We start from the raw sequence: 18482 nt of genomic DNA, 5'->3' as shown, positions 1-18482 counted from the left end.
CCTTCCCACTTCCCAATGCCAAACACTCAGTGTCCAATTCCCTTCTCCCCAAATGCTGTCATATTTAACAGAAACCAAGCAACTATGCTTTCTTCAGCTAAATCTAGAGGCTGTTTCCTGCTTTTCTCGAATAAAGTCGATAGTAAAAATCACAATCTAATTCAACTTCCTCATTGTGGAGATTAAAGAAACAATGATTAGGGAGACTTTGAATATTTGTCCATACAAAGAAGGGGCACTGTTCACCCAGGAAATGTGAGGGTGAGAGCAGGGCGAGTTACACTGAGTGTTAGATGTCAGGGGAGTGTCCTGTGTAGATACCATGTGAGCGACTTAAGAGGCTCTAGGACGGGGCAGGGCCATGGAGAGCAGGTGCAAAGCCATGGCCAGAGCCGACATGGTGCCCATCTGCATCTCCATGGCAGGATCCAGCTTCCTGTCACATCCTCATCCCTTCTCTTTGCTTTCCTTGTCTGCTCTCCCAAGGAATTTTTACCCCTAATATAGTGATCATTTGTTCTTCTTTCCCACAGCCATGCTTAGCCTTTCTATTTCACAAATGTAGTGTTTTGGCTCCAGAAGTTTGCACTCTGGCCGATGCTGAGGGGCGTGTGTCTCTCCACACGTCGCTGCTGTGCGCAGGTCTCTCTCTGCCCGAGCATTCTAGTGAGGGATTCCCCAGCAGCCCCGAGAAGCCTGCGCCTACAGCCCACACTGTCAGGAAACTTTTTATTGCTAACCTAGATCCTTCCATCAGAAAGGCCTTTTCTTCCCTACATGTGCTAAAAGGAGAGGCATGACCTGCTTTACATGTGCAACATAAAAGGCAATTAGTTCAAGACTCTGATGTGCACAATTAAATTTTTCTCTAAAGATTCACTATCTTTAATCAGAGATTCTTGAGTAAGTATCAATGGCAATAGTACAAAGTGAGGGACTTGTAAAAAGCAAGTGAAAGAATGGATGTGTGACAGGTTGCTTGCTTTGGGGATTCCTTCCATATGAGTGCTGCAGGCCCCCGATCTCAGAAGAGGGTCCCACACCCCGGACTCTAACGTTAGATCTGAAGAACTTGTTTCTCACGAACATTTTCCTCTGAATACCAATACCAATCATTATTGGCTGAATCGTTTTATCGGACTGAAAGAAGCATTACTTAATATAAAAATGCAAGACCTGTTTTTGACTGGGTCTTGTTGATCCACTTAAGCTTATCACTGATTTGAAATACCTTTCAGAATCAAAATATGCCTACTCTCTACCCCAGATACCCTTGCAATGATGTTTATATCACTTTTTATTTATACAAGAAGAAATGGCCATAACAATATAGTATAAAAATTCCAAGTAAGATGGATGAGAATTGCTTTCTTTTCCTTACTTTCAATATGAAATAATAACCAATAGGTCTCTGTGAAATTTACTTTAAGATATAACATTGTATATCCTCTTCTAGCCCCTCTCCCCAGCCACATATGCATATTTCTTCACCATCTCTCCACTTAAATGAAAGTATCTAAATTTTTTTCTTTAAAATATTCCCTCTTATCCTCTGAAATAATCATTTCTGGATTTACATGGGCTGATGTTGAAATGGCCCCTCCCTACTGAGGATACATTTCATCATGGAGTTCCTGGTCACTGAAGAATATTTCTGAATTTCCCTCTGAACATCTATGTAAACCCTTTTCCCCACTCTCTGCCAAAATACCCAGCCATAATTTGGAATGTATATTTAAAGGAAAACTAAGCAATCATTGAAATGCAGGTTTTTCAAATGTAATAGACCCTTAAAACTGATTTTATAAACACATATATAATATAATTTTCCCAAGGATTTCTTCTAATCAGTTTCTTGAAATGGCAACTGGGCAAATGTTACACAATTTCCCCTCTGTCGCATTCAGAGTCAGAGAAATAGTGTGATGTCCCCAAAGAAACATGCTGGCACTGGGTATGGGTGGCAGGGTGAATCAGGAAAGCATTTTCACTTTTAGGTTATGATGGAGAGTCAGCGTAGCCCCAAGAGTGGCCAAGTCCCTAAGCAAAGAAGCCAAGAACTGGGTCGGTGTGAAAAGTTAATCATGTATTTATTCCTCCCAGAGGCCAGTCTCTTGGATCTAGGTTGAGGCCACGTTAGCATGGTGAGATGAAAAAACATGAAAGACTCCTGACTTTCTGAGAATTCATTTCATTTGAGTTCTACACACACACACGAAGACACCCCTCCTGACCTTCTAGAATTACTTTTCCTGGAGAAAGAGAGCTCCAGATGATTATGAGACTGGTAACCTTTAAAAGCCTAAATTAATGTTTCCTTTAAAATTAGACACATATACTCTTCTAGATTTCTAAGGATTTATACTCCCCTTCTGGAAGCAATTTTATATTCAGTGCACAATCTGTTGTTATTTGGAGGTTGATGGTCTAGTACAAGAATTTCCCAAACCTTCCATTCTCCTTCCTCTCTTAATTCTCTGCCTAATCACTGGTCATTTCACAGCTCATTCAATCAAACAAGCAGATAGTTGATGAGGGCTGAGGTGTCTTGGCAAAGTGTCCAGTGAAGTGAACACCAGTGCTGAGTTCCCAGGACGTGGGTTCAAGCTGTGCCACTTACAGAACTATAATAATCCTATATGATAAAAGGCTAATATGCAAATCAACCTAATGGCAGAACAACCAGTCGCTATGATGCGCACTGACCACTGGGGGCAGATGCTCAATGCAGGAGCTTCCCCCTGGTGGTCAGTGTGCTCCCATAGGGGAGCACCACTCAGCCGGAAGCCGGGCTCACAGCTGGCGAGTGCAGTGGGGAATGGGCCTGAGCCATCAGTTGGACATTTCCCGAGGTCTCCCAGACTGCAAGAGGGCACAGGCTGGGCTGAGGGACCTCCCCACCCCCCGAGTGCACAAATTTCATTCACCAGGCTTCTAGTAAAAGCATAATATGCTAATTAGACCAGATGTCCTTCCGGAAAACCTTCCGGATGAAGCCAGGGCTGTCAGGGAAGCCCGGGTCCCGGGTGCCTGCTGGCAGCCAGAGGGAAGCCTGGGTCCCGAGTGCTGGGTGCCAGAGGGAAGCCAGTGTGGACAGCCGGGGGAAGGAAGGCCTACTCTTGCATGAATTTCGTACATCGAGCCTCTAGTTAGACTATAAATGCTGCAGGGTGTTACTGCTTGTGTGACTGTAATCAGGTGTGTTACCTTTAATGTATGTTGATTTATTAATTTATTCATTGGGAATGCCAATAACACTTATGTTATCGTAATTAAACTATACAGTGGGGCCTTGACTTACAAGTTTAATTCGTTCCAAGACCGAGCTCGTTAAGGAGCTCGTTAACTCAAATTACTCTATCAACTCAATGCAAAAAATCAGCAGAGAGACAGCTGGTATCTCAAAAAACTCGTTAGTCGGGACACTCATAAGTCAAGGCCCCACTGTATGTGTATATGTGTGTGTATATATATATATATATAAAGCCCGTGGCCCTAACGCTGTAACAACCAAAGACCAGTGTGGGTGGGCAGGGCTGTGAGCCCAGCAGGGCAGCGGGTGGGTGGGTGGGGCTCGCACAGGTGGGCGGGGCTGCGCAATTTCGTGCGCTGGCTTCTAGTTCACATATACAGCATTAAGGGTTGTAATTATATATTATGATAACCATTGTTATCATAATTGTATAAAGCCAAATGTTCCCTGTAACCTTCTGTCTTCAGTGCCCTACTCTGTAAAATAATGCCGCCTCACAGAATTTCTGTAAGAATTATCCTATTTGATAATATGGAAGTATGTAGCCCTAACTGGTTTGGCTCAGTGGATAGAGCATCAGCCTGAGGACTCAAGGGTCCCAGGTTCGATTCTGGTCAAGGGCATGTACCTTGGTTGCGGGCACATCCCCAGTGGGGAGTGTGCAGGAGGCGGCTGATCGATGTTTCTCTCTCATCGATGTTTCTGACTCTCTATCCCTCTCCCTTCCTCTCTGTAAAAAATCAATAAAATATATTTTTAAAATAAAATATGGAAGTATGTAAATAATGGGCAATAAAATAGTAGCCATAGCAAATTCTAAAAAGTTTGAGTCAGAAGGGTAATAAGAGATTACTTGGGAGACTGTTGAGTGTTACCTACTACAGCTGACTAAGCACTGTCAGGGAAGAACCCCAACCTCATGGAGGGAGAGCAAGGAGTAATAAGACCCCAAAGGAGATGGCTAGGTAGACAAGCAAGGTAGCTTGCCACACTCCACAGTTGCCAAAAGTGGGCTCTGAGATGTAATAGACAGTTTCTGACTCACAGCATAGCAAATGGCAGGAACATCAAACAGGTGAGCTGGTTTCCTGAGTCCCACACCCACTGGGAACACGATGCGCCTAGATGTAAGCCACTCACACAAGGGGTTGTGCAATAGCTGAGGCACACAGGGTCCAGGACTTAGGGCCTTTTGTAACAAGCAGCAAACATGCCAGTCCTCCTGCTTCCCCTGAGGAGCAAGCAGCATTCACACCATAGTGGCTGTGACCTGCTTAGTTCCTATGTGACCAGCTACAGGAAGTGCTCAGTATCAGGGATGGATATGGCTTGAAGTTTGGCACACTCAGGAAGGACATGCAGGAGTGCTTGGGGCCTGTGGTGGACTGTCATTCACCAAAATTCAGAGTTTATAAGCCAATAATTCCATTCCTAGGTATATACACAACTAAAATGCACACGCATGTGTACCAAAAGATACAAAATACTCATAGCAGTGTTATTTTTAACATCCTCAGCTGGCAATGGCTAAACTGTCCATCGACAAGAATAGATTGGATAAATAAATAACAGCATATGCATACAATGGACTACTTAGACCAATAAACAAACTACAGCTATACCAAGCAACCAGGATAAATCACATAAACACCATGTTGAGTGAAAGGATCCAGACGCAAAAGAATACATACTTTATGATTCCACTTATCTAAAGTTAAAAGCAGGCCAAACAAGTCTATGGTGCTAGAAGCCAGTTACCTTGGGGAAGGGGAGGATGTGTGATTGGCAAGGAGCTTCGGGGATACTAGTCATCAAGAAAGTGCTCTTTCTTTTTTTTTTTTAGAAAGAATTTCTTTTTTATTGAGAGTTGGTTCTGTGGGTATATTTTCTTTGTGACAAATCATTGAGTTGTCAAGCTGTAAGCTTATAACTTGTGCACTATTTTGCATACATATTTCAGTAAAACAGTTGTTTTAGAGTTGTGTATTTACTATTTAAAATTCCACAGTTTTTGCCGAAACTGGTTTGGCTCAGTGGATAGAGCGTCGGCCTGCGGACTGAAAGGTCCCAGGTTCGATTCTGGTCAAGGGCATGTACCTGGGTTGCGGGCACATCCCCAGTAGGAGATGTGCAGGAGGCAGCTGATTGATGTTTCTCTCTCATCGATGTTTCTAACTCTCTATCTCTCTCCCTTCCTCTCTGTAAAAAATCAATAAAATATATTTTTAAAAAATAAAATAAAATTCCACAGTTTTCTACGAGAGTTTCTTGTGATAATACCTCCTCAGCTAATGAATTGATTTTTAAAGTGTCTTATTTAAAGAAGTAGGGCCAAGTAGGAGACTGGGATGATTGGGCAATAGCTAAACGATCCCCTTTAATGATAAGCACCTCCTGCCAGCAGCAAGAAGGAGGCAACTGTTAGCAAGTCAGCCTCTCTAGCAAGACAAGTCCACCTCCTTTCCATGACATGCCCTTGACATCTGAATTGAAAGCCTCTCCGGCATCACAGATGGAGACTCTCCTAAATGAGCAATAAAAAGGACATCAGTGCCTTGGCCAGTTTTGCTCGATGATTAGAGCAATTCCCGGTCAAGGGCCTGTACCTGGGTTGCAGGCCTGATCCTGGCCAGGGTCCAGCATGTGTAGGAGGCAACTGATCTTTGTGGACACATCGATGTTTCTCTCTCCCTCCCTCCCTTCCACTCTCTAAAAATCAATGGAAAAAAATATGGATTAACCAAAAGAAAAGGAAATCACTAACATTCCCTGGTGATTAATTGCCTTGTCATTAGGAGGAGAGAAATGATGAGGCTTTTGTTGCCTGGCAGACTTGAACCATTGACCAGGCCTTTAGTAAGGCTTAAACTGGAGATCTGAGCTTCTTGTATCCTAGCCCAGGCCAAGAGGACAATCCTAGCGCTGAGTAATTTAAACAGTGTATGGATGCTACTACCATAGCCCAGAACCATGGTCGGCAAACTGCGGCTCACGAGCCACATGCGGCTCTTTGGCCCCTTGAGTGTGGCTCTTCCTAAGCCTTAGGAGTACCCTAATTAAGTTAATAACAATGTACCTACCTATATAGTTTAAGGTTAAAAAATTTGGCTCTCAAAAGAAATTTCAATCGTTGTACTGTTGATATTTGGCTCTGTTGACTAATGAGTTTGCCGACCACTGCCTTAGAGCCTCGTGTCCTGCTGCCATGTCTCCAGCAGAGAGGAGGGTGGGGGCTTAGAGGAGTTCTGTTCAAACTTTCATGAATATAAGGAACACCTGGGAATCCTGTGAAAATGCAGGTGCTGGTGCAGTACACCTGACAGGGGCCTGCGCTCCCAGGTGATGCTGCCAGTCCCAGGACCAAATTTTGAGAGCTTGCTTTTAAAAATACCCTGAGAGCCTAAATTAATTGTTCTAAGTGGGATTCAGAAATAGAGGATGGGCCGAAAATAATAATAAAATTCCCAAAGTGTTTACTAGAGGAAAAAAAACACCTCATTTCTAAATATATTTAAAGACAATAGGCAGATACAGCTAGAAAAACATTAATTTATTAACTGGCCTTACCATGAGAGCCTAAGGTTGCTGTAAAATAGTAAGATATTACAATATATCCATAATTCTATCTCATTTCAAGTTTGTGCTTGTTTTTCCCTAATGAGCGCTTCATTCACCACTTTCAGTGGTTCTCAACCTTCCTAATGCCGCGACCCTTTAATACAGTTCCTCATGTTGTGGTGACCCCCAACCATAAAATTATTTTCGTTGCTACTTCATAACTGTAATTTTGCTACTGTTATGAATCGTAATGTAAATATCTGATATGCAGGATGTGTTTTCAGGGGTCGCGACCCACAGGTTGAGAACCGCTGGAAGCCTAGATATTCTTACTCGGAAGGGGGAATGTTCTTTTAGCATTAGATATTTATCTTGTAAGCAGCAGGAGCCACCTGGAGTTTTTTAAAGTGAGGAGAAGGGGCAGGCCAGTAGGAGACCCCAGTTCTAGCATCAGCCATGCCTCTCACTAGCTAGTTAGAGCGCAGCGCTCCTCTGGGCCTGTTACTCCCGCATCTGTAAAATGAGAGCCTGGGAAAAGATGGCCACATCTACCCAGGCCGCATCTTTAAGTCACCAATGGCAAACATTTAGCAACTTGATTTGAGTGAATAACCCTGAATTTCCCAGAAGGCCCCTTTCTTGGAGATTTGTATCTTACATACCTAGTACGAGAGGTGCAGAATGTCCTGTGCAGCCAGCGCCTTCTGTTCATTCCTCGGCGTCGACCGCCCCCTGCAGGCGCTCTCCGGGACTGACTCGCCTTGTGGTCAGGGCCCTGTCTTTGGAGACAGACACACCTTTCCTTCACTTAAACCACTGAGCATAGGACAGAGCAGGACGGGGCATAAACGCCTTTTCATTAGTGCAGAGGCGAAAGCCAGTTAATAAAGACCCAGAGAAGAGGAAGGGCCTTCAGGGTGTAGATGAAGGAAGGAAACGAGATGAGTTTTAGCTCTCCCGACAGCAGCATATGAAAAAGTAGCTTTGTTTATTTATTTTGTCTAGTTCCCTGGCTCCCTAGCTGGAGTTTTATACACATTCCTTATCAGATTCTTGGGATTTTTTTTTTTTTTTTGCCCCACCGGTGTGGCTCATTGGTTGGGTGTCGTCCTATGAATCAGGAGGTCATGGTTCGATTCCGGTCAGGGCACATGCCCAGGTTGCAGGCTCCATCCCCATTGTGGGGCATGGAGGAGGCAGCCTATCAATGATTCTCTCTCATCATTGATGTTTCTATCTCTCTCCCTCTCCCTTCCTCTCTGAAACCAATAAAAATATATTAAACAAAAAAATAAATTAATTTTCTTAAATTTAAAATAAGAATCTTGGAATTTTCCACAGCAGAATATGTATAATGTATTATATTGCTACCATAATAGAGAACATTATGACCAGAAAGCTTGTATCTCTCTTTATGTGTCAGTAAATGATTGTTCAGTGCTTCTCTATGGATAAGTTAAGCCATCTTCATTGGGGTAAATATTATATTTCCATTCTTTCTCGCTCAAGGCATAAAAAATTACTATCATTTATCATGATGCAAAAGTAATTAAGTGGGCAGAAGTCATCTTTTCAAGACCTGAGTATGATTCTGGAAAAGCTTTTGACTGCCAACAGTCCTAATTATTACTGTCTTTGTACCTAACTGATTTACTCAGAGAACATGTGGCCATTTGAATACTATTTGATTCTGGTGATAATGGATTGGTGCAGCATGTTTTCATTCTGCTCAACAATGGTTTAAAATATGTTTCTGCCTTATATGGTGGGCAATTATACTTTCTGTTCAGAATCTGTGAAGTTAATGATTCTTCACATTTACTGCAAAACCTTTTTATTCTTTCTATTTGGATGAATGAATAGTTATTTTCTCTAAATATAAGTTTCAGAACTGTTGCATTTCTACAGCTAAAGCTGTGGTAAAATATAGCAAGTGAATGTGCATTCGTGTGTATTTCATGGCACATTAAAATTGTATTTTAAATGCCTTTTTCTATGGTCACGTCTGGTCTTTCCATGCCTTAATTAAGGCACCAGGATAGCTATAGTATAAGGAATTGTGGGAGCCAGTGATGTATTGGAAGGCAGGAGACAATACTCAGTAGGACAGTCTGGTCATTAGAAACCACCTGTATTTCCCAGCGAATCAGACAAGAATGCTGCAAATCAGAGAAGAACAAGAGGAAAGTCCCGCCATCTCCCTTGGCTCATGCCTTCCTTCCTCTCCACTGACTACAGCACTGACCCATCCATCAGGCTGGGACATGGAATACACAGGAGCCTCATGCACAGTGATGCTCGAGCCCACACACAGAGACCCTGATTCATCATAGCAGAAGTTTAAAGATTTGGAAATTAACTGCTTATTCTCAGGCATGAACTCAGGTCTAACATCCAGTTTGGGAGTAGGTCAGGGGCCATGTTATTAGTTTTTTCCTACAGATGGTCGCTGGCACGATGGTTCGGCTTACAATTTTTCTGTTCTAGCATGGTGCAAAGCCTTATGTATTCAGTAGAAATCGTACTTTGAATTTTGAATTTTTATCTTTTCCTAGCTAGTGATATGCAGCATGATACTCTCATGATGCTGGGCAGTGGCACTGAGCCACAGCTCATAGCAAGGCATGCAATCAATCACAAGAGTAAGCAACTGATAGCCTACAGTGTACATGTTGCCAGCGTTACGTTATTTACAATAAGTTTATTGGGATGCAAACCCATAGTTAAGTCAAGCTTCATGAATGGATGCAACCACCCCAAAACTTAGTGGCATAAAACAATATTGTGACCATGGATTTTGCGAGTCAGTAACTCAGATGGGGCAACATGAGGATGGTTTGTCTCTGCCCAGTATGTCTGGGGCATCAGTTGGGAAAATTAATGGCTGAGGGAGCTGGAATCGTCTAGAGGTATCTTCACTCACGTTCTGGCTTCTGGGACTGGTGTTGGCTGGGACCTCAATGAGCTGTTGGCCAGAACCTCTGACGGTAGTGTGCCTGTGGGCCACATTGTGGTGGCAGCTTACCATGATGTGTATGAACATGCATGAGACCCAGACCTGCAGCAACCACCTTGTAAGGAAGGGAGATCCCTGAAAACAAAGGTCAGAACACAAGATGGTGAAGCTGAGAGATGGAAAGAACCGGAACCACTGAATTAATCTCGAGTACTCTACCTCCAACTTCCTGTTCAGTGAAATAAAATTTTCTGCATGTTTTTTTAAAGAATGGGTTCCATATTATACAATTCTAAGAGCACATTTGAACTGTGAAGAATATCTTTACCATCTGAGGACATGGATATGGATGTGCATGATTTAATGTGCAAATAGTATCTTACTTTTTGTCAACATTTCCCTAATTATTAGTGAGACTGAACATCTTTTTATAACATGGTGGCATATAAATGTATTTTCCTGTAAATTCATGTATCTATTTTCCTGTGATTACCTCTTTATAGCCTTTCCCCATTTTATTTGAATTGGTTGCATTGTTCTTTATTCATTTTTCAGTCTAATTTACATATTATGGATGTGAACCCTTTTTGTTATGTTGTGTAGTGTTGCAGTATGTTCCCTATTCAATGACTGTTTCATTCCTTTTTATGGAGAAATAGTATTCCATTACATGGATATACCACATTTTACTTATCTGTGTGTCTATTGATAGACATTTGGGTTATTTCCAAATTTAGGTTTTATGAATAATGCTGCTACGAACCTCATATAAACTTTTGGAGTTTGTTACATTCCAATAAAAAAATTCTGTGGGAATTTTTATTGCAATTGCATTAAATTTATAGATTAATTGGGGAAACTTTATTACAATATTTCATATTTCCATCTAGGAAAATTGTTTTCCTTTATAGTTACTTAGGCCTTATATATTGCCTGCCATGAAGTTTTATCGTTTTCTTCATAAAATTCTGGTGCATTTCTTTTTTATAATTTCTACTTATTTATAATGTTTTTTCATTTTGAATGGAATTTTTAAATTAAAATTTCTATTTTGTGAAAGCACTGAAAAGAAAGGGGCACAAAGGAAAAGCTTACAAATTACACAGGACAGAATTCTGGGGCGAGGCAGTCGCAGCTGTCATCTCCCCCCAGATGCCGAGGCAAAGGTGAACGGCGAAATTGTTTCATAGTTTGAGAATTTAATTGCTCTCTGGTGTCACCAGACCATGATGATTTCCTGTGAAGGGTTTTCCTTCTGCGACACCATGCAGGAGTTGAGCAATCATGGGAGGGCATTTCTATTATTTGCCCCAGCATTTAAGGTGCCATGTTAATGATAGCACTGCCACATCTTACTACTGTCTACATTTTAGAATGTGACTAAATGCATCCCTTTTATTGTTCTCTTCCAGGATTTCCAATGAACACTCCCCCAAACTCCAGATCCGGAGTCACAGTTACTTGAGGGCAGTAAGTGAAGTCTCCATCAACCGAAGCCTAGACAGCCTTGACCCTGCTGGCCTGCTCACGTCACCAAAGTTCCGCTCCAGGAATGAGAGCTACATGCGAGCCATGAGCACCATCAGCCAGGTGAGCACCTTGGCCACAGGCCATTAACTGCACAAGGGTTACTGGACACTGAGAGTGATGGAGTGAAGAGTCAGTCATCCCCCAGGAGGCCACTGCTGAATCAGGCAGGAGGCCTGGTCTGAATGCTGCTTGCGTTTGGCCCCTGATATCAACAATCTACCAGCAGGTGAGGGGTCTTCTGCAGATAAATAAAGCACATCAGGGGAGTTCTTGAAAATTCATGAGCATCAGTAAATTTGTCAGCAAGAAGTCAATAGATGAGGCTTCAGTTGTAAGATGCTCAAAGGATAAAAGGACATGGTAGACATCACTGGCAAAACCAAGGCAGTGTCCAATCATAAAAGCACAAGTATTAAGCAGGCCATCAAGACAAGAAATGTGATACAATCTATTTACCTGCAGTGGGTCCTAGTTGAATAGTGTGGCTTGGTAATGAGACTGAAGTCCACTTCTAAGAACTGGTACACAGGACTGGAGATGAAGACTCAAAGTTTGCCCAGCCAGCATACCTCAGTGGTTGAGAGTCAACCGTATAAACCAGGAGGTCATGGTTCCATTCCTGGTCAGGGTACATTCCCAGGTTGTGGGCTCGATCCCCAGTGTGGGATGTGTAAGAGGCAGCTGATCAATGATTCTCTCTCATCATGGATGTTTCTATCTCTCTCTCCCTCTCCCTTCCTCTCTGAAATCAATAAAAATATATTTTTTTAAAAAACACTCAATAAAGGCAATGTATTCGGCTAAAGCTTTTCTAGTCTCTCCCACTCAGGGTCCCAGAGGGCATGGGAGAGCGGCGTACTGCCTAAGCTCGGGGTGAAAAGAACCTGAGACTTTTGGGGCACCTGACCTTGCAGCTTTCAGGGGTCACCAGGAAAGCAGAAGGTGCCTCAGAAGCTTCCTCTGGAAGGACAAAAAGAAGGTTATTTTTAATGATGTGTAGGAACATTTCATTTAAAGTTATCTCACAATTTAAGAAATACGCACTATGCTATTAATTCAGCTAATACTAGTATTTATTGAGCGGAACACTGAGCTGGATTATGCATGCTATTCAGTGATGAATACAACATAATCCCTGCTGCCACCACCCCCAAAGCTTACAGTCGAATGGAGAACATACAAAAAACTTAAAAAAGTGCTGGCACAAACATTATTTTCTTGAACACTGCAAAAACACTCTGAGATAGGTAGGGCAAGAATTAACAATGAAGCCACCTTTACTAGGTCAGGCACTGTGCCAATTGCTTTATATTTTTAAAATATTAGTCCTTATAAGCACCCTGTAAGATATGTAAGTAACCAGATGCTAAATGAGACTGTCTTAATGGTCATGAAATTGTCAATAAGATCCTGAAGCGAAGGAAAAAAAAGATACTAAGTACCCAGATTCTAAAGAGAGAGCTTCTAGGCATTTTAACAAATAAAGTAGTATCTGATTCTTAACTTTGAAAAATGCTAGCCTAAAGCATGTACAAGGAATAGAAAATGCTCTGGTTTAGATGGAGCTTAGAATACTTGTAGAGGCAGCAATGGAAACCTATTCTGAATTTTATTCTGGAGTCATTTTTATACAAATGGTCTTGCTTGGCAGGCCCAATGGACTGGACTTTATTCATTAGGAATGGGATTGATTAAAGATTAATTAAAACTTCAGCTTTTAAACAAGCAAGAAATCTGATCAGAATTTTGACATAGGATAATTAATCTGACCAAAAAATGTGGAAATATTGGCGCTGATGTGAGTCTAGGGGCAGAGAAGCTAGTTTGGAAGACAGACATTGTGATCATCAAGGTGAATTAATGCTACTAGTGGTGCTGTAGAGCTGGTGATGGTGATGATGATGGTGAAGATGGTGGTAATAGTGGTAATGGTGACGGTAGTAGAGATGGTGGTGATGATAGTGATGTTGGTGGTAGTGGTGGTGATGGTGGTATTAGGGATGATGGTGGTCTGGTAATAGTGTTGAAGAAGATGGTGCTGATAGTGATAGTAGTGTAGTGATGGTGGTAATAGTGGTGGTAGTGATGGTGGTGATGGAGATTGTGTTTATGGTGGTGATGGCAGTGATGTTGGTGTAGGGAAGTGATAGTATAATGTGGTGTTGGTATAGATTAGACAAATAATGCATTTGAACAAAAAATGATATTATAGGCTAAGCATGGAAGCATCTCTGCGAGAGAACCTTAAATAGAACCATAGCTCTCACTTCATCCCTACTCCCTGATCTACATGGATTCCTGAAGAGCAAAGAACGACAGGGACCACAGTGAGGTTCTGAGAGCAGGGCAGGGTGGGAGACATGGGAAACTGGCATGTGAAATGTCAGCATTTCCTTACTTTAAAGAAATCTCTAAGAGCATGCACACCTATGTTTGCTAGCTGATGCTGCCCAGTGATGCTCACAAACCCAACTCTCAGGGAAATAGTTGCTGCCTCCTTTGGTGAAGGATGGCCTTGTCTTGTCCTTACGTTTTCACAATAAACAATATAATATAACATTCAAAGCTTCTTTAAGCTTATCTTTATTCTGGACAGCCTCATGATCACATAGTCTTCTGCAATTATAAAATCATCTATAAATACAATTGTCATGTGAGCAGAATACATCAGTGGGCTTAAAATTTTTTATTGGAAAAATGTTTATACACATTCACTGCTTTTATAATTTTACACATTTAAAACAGGGGCACATGTCACTTCCCCATTGGGACATTGTGTGTCACTTCCCCCATCGGGATAGTGTGCCCATGCAACTGCCCGCTACTAGTCCCTGAGTCAGAGACATGGCCTTCTGTGAGACAATATTACTTCCTAGTGAGAGCTAATGAGATATCAACAAATTACTGAAGAAGCATGTTGATACTGCAGCTGGCAAAGCTCTGCAATTCAATGGTATCATCATTTCACCTTAAGTAAAATACAGGAAGTATAGCCATCCTAAATGGATTCCTAATGATACCTCATTTTTCTAGTTCTATATTCAATTTTCAGGTAAGACAGCATCTTTAAGGATAATTTCAACTTTCAATTGCAGTTCCAATATTGCCATTATTCAGAAAATAGTTTCTTCTTCAAAGCAATGCTACCATATATATATATATATATATATATATATATATGTATATACTCTAGACTTTTCAAAAAGTGGTAGACTTTTATAATGTTGAAGAGATGCTTTCTTATAAATCATTAGTAGCAACCCTAATAGTATAGAATTTAAGTGCATTATATCCTGTACCCTTTTAAAACTTGATACATATATTTTTCAAAGTCTCCTAGAAAGATCAAAGTAAAATGTTGTAAGCTAAGAAATTGGCCTAGAATAACTAAATTGTATGTTTGACATTCATACCTCACAGAAATAAAATAACCATAAAAACAGATTGTGCTTGAATGTTAGATAATAATTAAACATCATTTTATATGGTTACTCCCTTTTTATGTTTTGCTATATATACATCTAATAAATATGAGGGCTTTTAAAAGTAAGGCTTGCCCTAGCTGGTTTGACTCAATGGATAGAGCATCAGCCTGCGGACTGAAGGGTCCCAGGTTTGATTCTGGTCAAGGACACATGCCCAGGTTGCAGCTCGATCCCTAGTAGGGGGTGTGTAAGAGGCGGCCGATCAATGATTCTCTCTCATCATCATTGATGTTTCTATCTCTCTCCCCCTCTCCCTTCCTCTCTGAAATCAATAAAAATATATTTTAAAATAATAATAATAGTGGTAGTAGTAGTAGTTATGATGAAAATGAAAACAATGTTCGTATACATTTAGGAACAATGTATTGTTTACCAGATACAGTCTGGAAGCTTTGCATATTATCTCATTAATTTCATATGAACTATAAGAAATATCTTTTTTATTTACAAAACTCAATCTCGGAGAGTTGGAATAATTTGTCTCATTCTTCTCACTATATCGAAAAATAGTATACACTACTTATGCAGTGCCTGCCATGTGCCTGGAAATGTAGTATGTATTTGTATATGTTACTTTATTTTTATCCTTAAAGCATCAATATGGGGTAGGTATTATTTTAATCATTTTACAGATGAGGGAAGTGAGGCCATCTATAACTATTTGACCTATATTTGTGTATAAATTTGATAAAGAATAATCTTTTTATATGAAAAAGTAGTGTCAAGCATTCAAAAATATAGTTATTAGTGATATTAAGACTAAAAGCACGCTAAAGTGGGACAGAACATATAGGTTATGTGCTCTTATAATGGAAATATAGTACAACTATTGTAAAATGAGGAAAGAATGGAGAGAGCATATGTACCCCCCCCCAAAAAAAAAGAATTGTTAACTGTTTTCAGTAATGATATGGTCAGTGGTAGTATTAATGTGTTATTATGAGGCTGTTGTGCATGTATTGTAGAATAAAGCAAGTGAATAATTGTAGGATATCCCAATCCTGTCATCTTTGTGTGCATGAGAACCAGAATTTAGTATGGAATAAAGAAATAATTATAGCCCTAGCCGGTTTGGCTCACTGGATAGAGCGTCGGCCTGTAGACTGAAGGGTCCCAGGTTCGATTCCGGTCAAGGGCATGTACCTTGGTTGCAGGCACATCCCCCGTGGGGGGTGTGCAGGAGGCAGCTGATCGATACTTCTCTCTCATTGATGTTTCTAACTCTCTATCCCTCTCCCTTCCTCTCTGTAAAAAATCAATAAAATATATTTTTTTAAAAAAGAAATAATTATAATATAGAAGAGATGACATAAAAACCCTGAAGTCTGGGTTTGAAATGGAGGAATTCATAACCTAGTTCTGTCCACTGAGTTAGCCTAGGAACAATGACCAACAAGTAGCAATGACAACAAAGCTTCCTAGTGAGCAGATTGTGTTCTTGGGTAACAGTTCCCACTAATAGAAACGAGGGATTTGGGGGTAAATACTGACTCCAGGACTGGGCAGGAAACGTATGAGATGAGTTTAGGATACCTTGTCATAACCGATAACAAGGAAGCTACTCGAGACTACTAGCTTCAGGTCAAAAGGACTCAGGAGCCAACCAAAGAGGTGCCCACTGGCCAACACATTTCACTATGTATTCTAACAGACAATTCACACATGATGTGCCTCTTAATGAAAGAACACATGACTTCTAGTCTTGCCAAAGGGATTGAGCCTGAGTCCGATCAAAATTTTGGAGCCAAAGAAAAAGAAAAGAAAAAAATCTGGATCCAGCTTATACTTTTCAGGAAATATAAAAGACAAAGAAAGATATATGCTAAATCCCACCATGAGTATGAAATCCCCAAATCCAAACTATGGTAATCTCTACAGGTCAAATGACCCAGATATTTCAATGGATGAATTATGATTTTTAAAATGGATGAAGGAAGACCTGTATGTTAAACATGAATTCAAAGATACATTAAATATTTAAAATGTGTACAATTAAACAATAGAATACAGGAATGCACAATTGGGTAAAAAAGAAAAGAAAAAGAAGTGATTGCAATAGAACTCAGAGTATGGGTTACTCTGGGAGGGAGGGTGGGGATTGCGGTTAGGATGGAGCTTATGGAGGGGCTGCTGAGTGCCTGGAAAAGTTCTGCTTCTTGCTCTGGGTAGTGCTTATGCAGGTGTTTTCCTTGTTATAATCTGCTGAGTTATACATGTTTTGTGTGTGGTTTTACTTTATGATTCAAGGTTTATGAAAAATAGCCAGGAGGACACATATACCTGTAGAAAGCTAGTTATTCAAGTGTAATAGTTACCTTCAAAGGGATGGATGTACTATTTCTTTGTGATGTTTGGCAAAATGGTGACTACAAAGGAAAATGTAACAAGTGATACATATACATGTTTACATAGATACATACACGCATACATAGTAAACGCTTATTTTGCTTTTACTTTGAAATCATTTAAAACTTGCAAAAGAATTGCATGTAACTCTCTCTCCTTGACAATGAATTGCAAATATCATGTCCCTTTAAGTCTCCAGTACTTCCTAAAAAACATGGATATAGATCATCTAGATTTAATTTTCAATGTGGACATATATAATTAGCCTCAAAAGCATGCAGGGGTTATACAAAATTAGATGAAGTATGCTAAAATACTATTTTAAACGCTAAAGAATTTTTAAGAAATCCTTGTCTTTTCCACTTAGTATGCTTTAAAGAAATTGGTCACTTTTGTCTGAAGTTTCAAGAATTAGGCATTATTGGAGGGCGTCTTCAGATAACATAAAATGAGGAAAGAGTCAAATATTGTAATAGTTTTCACTATGTATTCTAAGCTTAGTTGCAGTTTAACCTGTTAAATTCTCAATTACTCATGAATTTGATGTTAGGGAAATTAGACATGAAGTTTTGAAAGGAACCAGAAAATTGAAGAATGCTCCCACATCTCTGCAAAGTGGGACCTGGAGCACTGCGTCTGGCTTATTTATTTATTTCCGTATTTATTTTTTAGAGGGTGCTCAAGCCCCATGTAAGTCATACACAGAGGCATATAAACAAATAAAAACTTATTCCTCAAAAAAGAGAAGGCCTCATTTGGAAAATTTTTACAACGCATTTATAAATAGTGGACCATGGCTATCAGTTCTTTAAAAAGGAGAGCATAACCTTTAGATAGTACGTAGATAGTTTGAAAATCTTGATAGTGCTTTTCCAGACTTTGACATATCAGCTTTGTTCTATTTGGGGGCAGAATATGAGTATCTTGTTAGAAAATATAGGGCCTGTTTTTATACTTTACACTAAATTAAGCTTCAGTCTACAATGAAATTATTTGATGAACTAATCACTTCCAAAAGCACAATAAATACTAGTTTCTGACATGTTTGTGCTGGAAATGCTTCTGTTGAAATACATGAACTCTGACATGGACCGATCAGACTGTTCCCTGGGTTTGCGTTTATAAATAAGGAGAATTAGCCCCTGGGCCGCACTGGAATAACTGTAATGTAGAGGAAATCCAATGCATTGGAGTTTTAGCCATCGGACGCTGCTTTCTGCTGGGGAGCTGCGGTTTGGAGATGCTGGAAGGGAGAGATCACTTGCCCCCTGGGCGGGAGGAGGCGCGGAGTGACAGCGCCCTGTCTGTGCCCGCAGGTGAGCGAGATGGAGGTGAACGGGCAGTTCGAGTCCGT

General features: G+C 40.6%; 1 protein-coding gene across 1 annotated transcript in view; it reads left to right on the top strand.

The window, feature by feature from the left end:
- DLGAP1 (DLG associated protein 1) overlaps positions 1 to 18482 on the top strand; it is a 229133-nt gene that overhangs the window by 86547 nt on the left and 124104 nt on the right. Inside the window, 2 exon segments of the mRNA XM_023754230.1 lie at positions 11180 to 11357; positions 18445 to 18482. The exon segment at positions 18445 to 18482 is cut by the window's right edge and continues 203 nt beyond it. Coding sequence (XP_023609998.1) covers positions 11180 to 11357; positions 18445 to 18482 — 216 coding nt within the window.

The sequence above is a fragment of the Myotis lucifugus genome, unplaced genomic scaffold (assembly GCF_000147115.1).
Source record: "Myotis lucifugus unplaced genomic scaffold, Myoluc2.0 scaffold_58, whole genome shotgun sequence".
NCBI classification, from domain to species: domain Eukaryota; kingdom Metazoa; phylum Chordata; class Mammalia; order Chiroptera; family Vespertilionidae; genus Myotis; species Myotis lucifugus.
This window is presented reverse-complemented; position numbering and strand designations above follow the sequence as displayed.